This window comes from Clupea harengus, chromosome 23 (genome assembly GCF_900700415.2).
Source record: "Clupea harengus chromosome 23, Ch_v2.0.2, whole genome shotgun sequence".
NCBI lineage: Eukaryota > Metazoa > Chordata > Actinopteri > Clupeiformes > Clupeidae > Clupea > Clupea harengus.
Genome location: NC_045174.1, coordinates 15,402,800 through 15,405,299, shown reverse-complemented (window position 1 = coordinate 15,405,299; position 2,500 = coordinate 15,402,800). Strand labels below are relative to the sequence as shown.

Sequence of the window (2,500 nt, the reverse complement as noted above, 5' to 3'; positions counted from 1 at the left end):
GGTAAGGCGTGTAGGATTACAAATACGATCAAGAAATCATGGTATGCTTCACTAGTCCCCATGGGCACTATAACCATATACATATACAGACAAACAGACGAGACAGAGTATCATGGCTCATAACCGCCAAACAAACAACATACAAACCAGAAGCATGCATCACACCCAGGATGAGCAGAGGGCACAGACAGGGTCCAGACAGAGTTCAACATCAGAAGATATTATGGTTGTTGTGATATTTTCAGTTTAAGCAGATCTTCCCCTCAAAAAGTATTTTAATGAGACGTTTAATGGCACCATGATTAACTGTCTAACTGGGTTCTTGTGGTCAAAAACTTACAATCTTAGTAACAGTACAGAGTGAAATGTTTACAAGCTGGCTAACTGATGTCTTCTGGTGATAGAGTTGGGGCTGTGCTGTGCTAGTGATGTGAAAGCTTTATTTTGTTTTATTACATTTCCACGTTTTTTTACATTTCCAAAATGAATTACAAGATGATCCCAACCTATAAAAAACATGCTTCAGAAAGTGTTGTGTACTGTCTTTTTAAGGTAAAGTCTGTAAGTATTTAGTATAGGGGGGGGGGGTTAAAGGGTGAAATCAGATAGGTCATTGTAGAGGTGAGGCCAAACATATCATGCTTTCTATGAACCTCAGATGTTCCACACCTGTTAAGAACGTTTACCTCGAGGTGTTTGGGTGTGGTGTGTCAGGTGTTAGCTTAGCATGGCGTATCATGGATGCTAACTGCATCTGTGGTTGTGGTTTTCTAACTTCAGGTAAAGGCAGAAACAAAGGCTGTGACGGCATCCAACAAGCCCAAGAACAGCAGCAGCAGCAGCAGCAGCAATGGCGGCAACTGCAAGAAGTCCACATCAGCGGAGGAGAAGCTGAAGGCTGGCGCCGGGGACGAGGGCAGCGAGGCAGACGAGGAGCAGGCCTTCCTCGTCTCCCTCTACAAGTACATGAAAGAGAGGAAGACACCCATCGAGAGGATACCCTACCTCGGCTTCAAACAGAGTGGGTCCCCGTCATCCATCTAGACATCCTTTCCCCTCCCCTTTATGTCTTTTTCTTTCTCTCTTTCTCTCTTTCTTTCTTTGTGTCTCTCTTTCTTTTCTGCATTCTTTTCTATCTTTCTTTGTTTCTCTTTTTTTTCTGTCACTTGATCGCTTACATCCCCTTAGCCATTGTCTCAAATGTCCTTTACTTCTGGAGGGAGCTGTGGCCGTATTGAGAGTGCCACAAAGGAACTAGCAAAGCTTTGTTAAAATAACAAAACAAAAACATTAGTAGTAATGTTCCTATTGACGTAAAGGCAAAGGAGCTGCAGTGAGCGGGAGATGGCTCTATTCAAAAGCCATACCAGTTAGGGAGAGGGGGAGATTCACATAGACTTCCCACAAACATGGGGAACCACTCATGAGGCTTTTACCAGATGAGGAGGCCATTACCCGTGTCCCTCATTTCACAGGAAATGACGCTCCATGTTAACAGCTGAAAGCCGTTGCATATTCTTTCCTTTTTAAAAGGAAAAAAAAAAAGTTGTAATGTTAATCTCTTCTGCAGGGTTGCAAAGTAGGTCAGTGTGGCTTAAGAGGGAAGAAACAATTATTCCTCGTCAGCTCGCTCGCTCTAATTTAATGGATCATGCTTCTCTGTCTAAGCACGTGGTGAGAATAGACAAGTTGTTTATCTTGAGGCGGAGAGGAACTGCATAAAGAATGTATTTATTTATTTCTCTTTTGCCATATGAATACTGGAAGTACTCGCTGTTGAACAGAATCAGATTGTGACTATACACACACAAATTCCAAATACACACACACACGCACGCACACACACACACACACACACACACACACACGCACACACACACACACACACACACACACACACACAGTACTATACATGTCTCAGAGGTGTACTGTGCAGATAGGGAGCTAGAAAGGAAAGTATTTTGTGCGTTAAGGCTCTCAGACTCCTTATCATATCGCTGGCCCCCATCGACCCACCGCTCTGTAACAGGCAATTCAAAGAGCCTAGAGGAAAGGAGGCCCTCTTATCTTGTGTAGGCTGAACAAGCCCTTAGTCAGTACTACAAGGTCAGAGAGATGTCATTAAGGAGTGCTGGGGGAAAAAAGGACGGCGTGGGATTGCCAATTACCGCATTCGAGAACGCACATATTTACGCTAATGTGAATGCTTTATATAGTGACATACCACTTATCAGTTAGAGGGAAGGCGAGTGAACGTCGTCAATTTGTCGGCGTTAGACAAATCTAAGGGAGCAGGGTTATTGTGTGTTATTGTGCCGTAACAGCACATTACTACTACAATAGCACAATAGTAATGAAATTAATGTTGTTCACACTGTTAAACACTTAAAGCTGCTGAGTGTAATATTTTATGAGAATGCTGAATGCCATTTTAACATTTTGATAGCTGTGACTAAAATAGACCCTATAGAACAAATAGAACAAAAAAGTCCTCTGGGAC

At 42.9% G+C, this 2,500-nt stretch overlaps 1 protein-coding gene across 2 annotated transcripts in view; it reads left to right on the top strand.

Moving 5' to 3' along the window:
• Positions 1-2,500, top strand: part of arid5b (AT-rich interaction domain 5B) — a 93,321-nt gene that overhangs the window by 58,818 nt on the left and 32,003 nt on the right. For both annotated transcript variants that reach the window (XM_031561420.2, XM_012839232.3), the window contains one exon: positions 781-1,021. In XM_031561420.2, the coding sequence (XP_031417280.1) occupies positions 781-1,021 (241 nt within the window). The remainder of the gene's footprint in view (positions 1-780; positions 1,022-2,500) is intronic.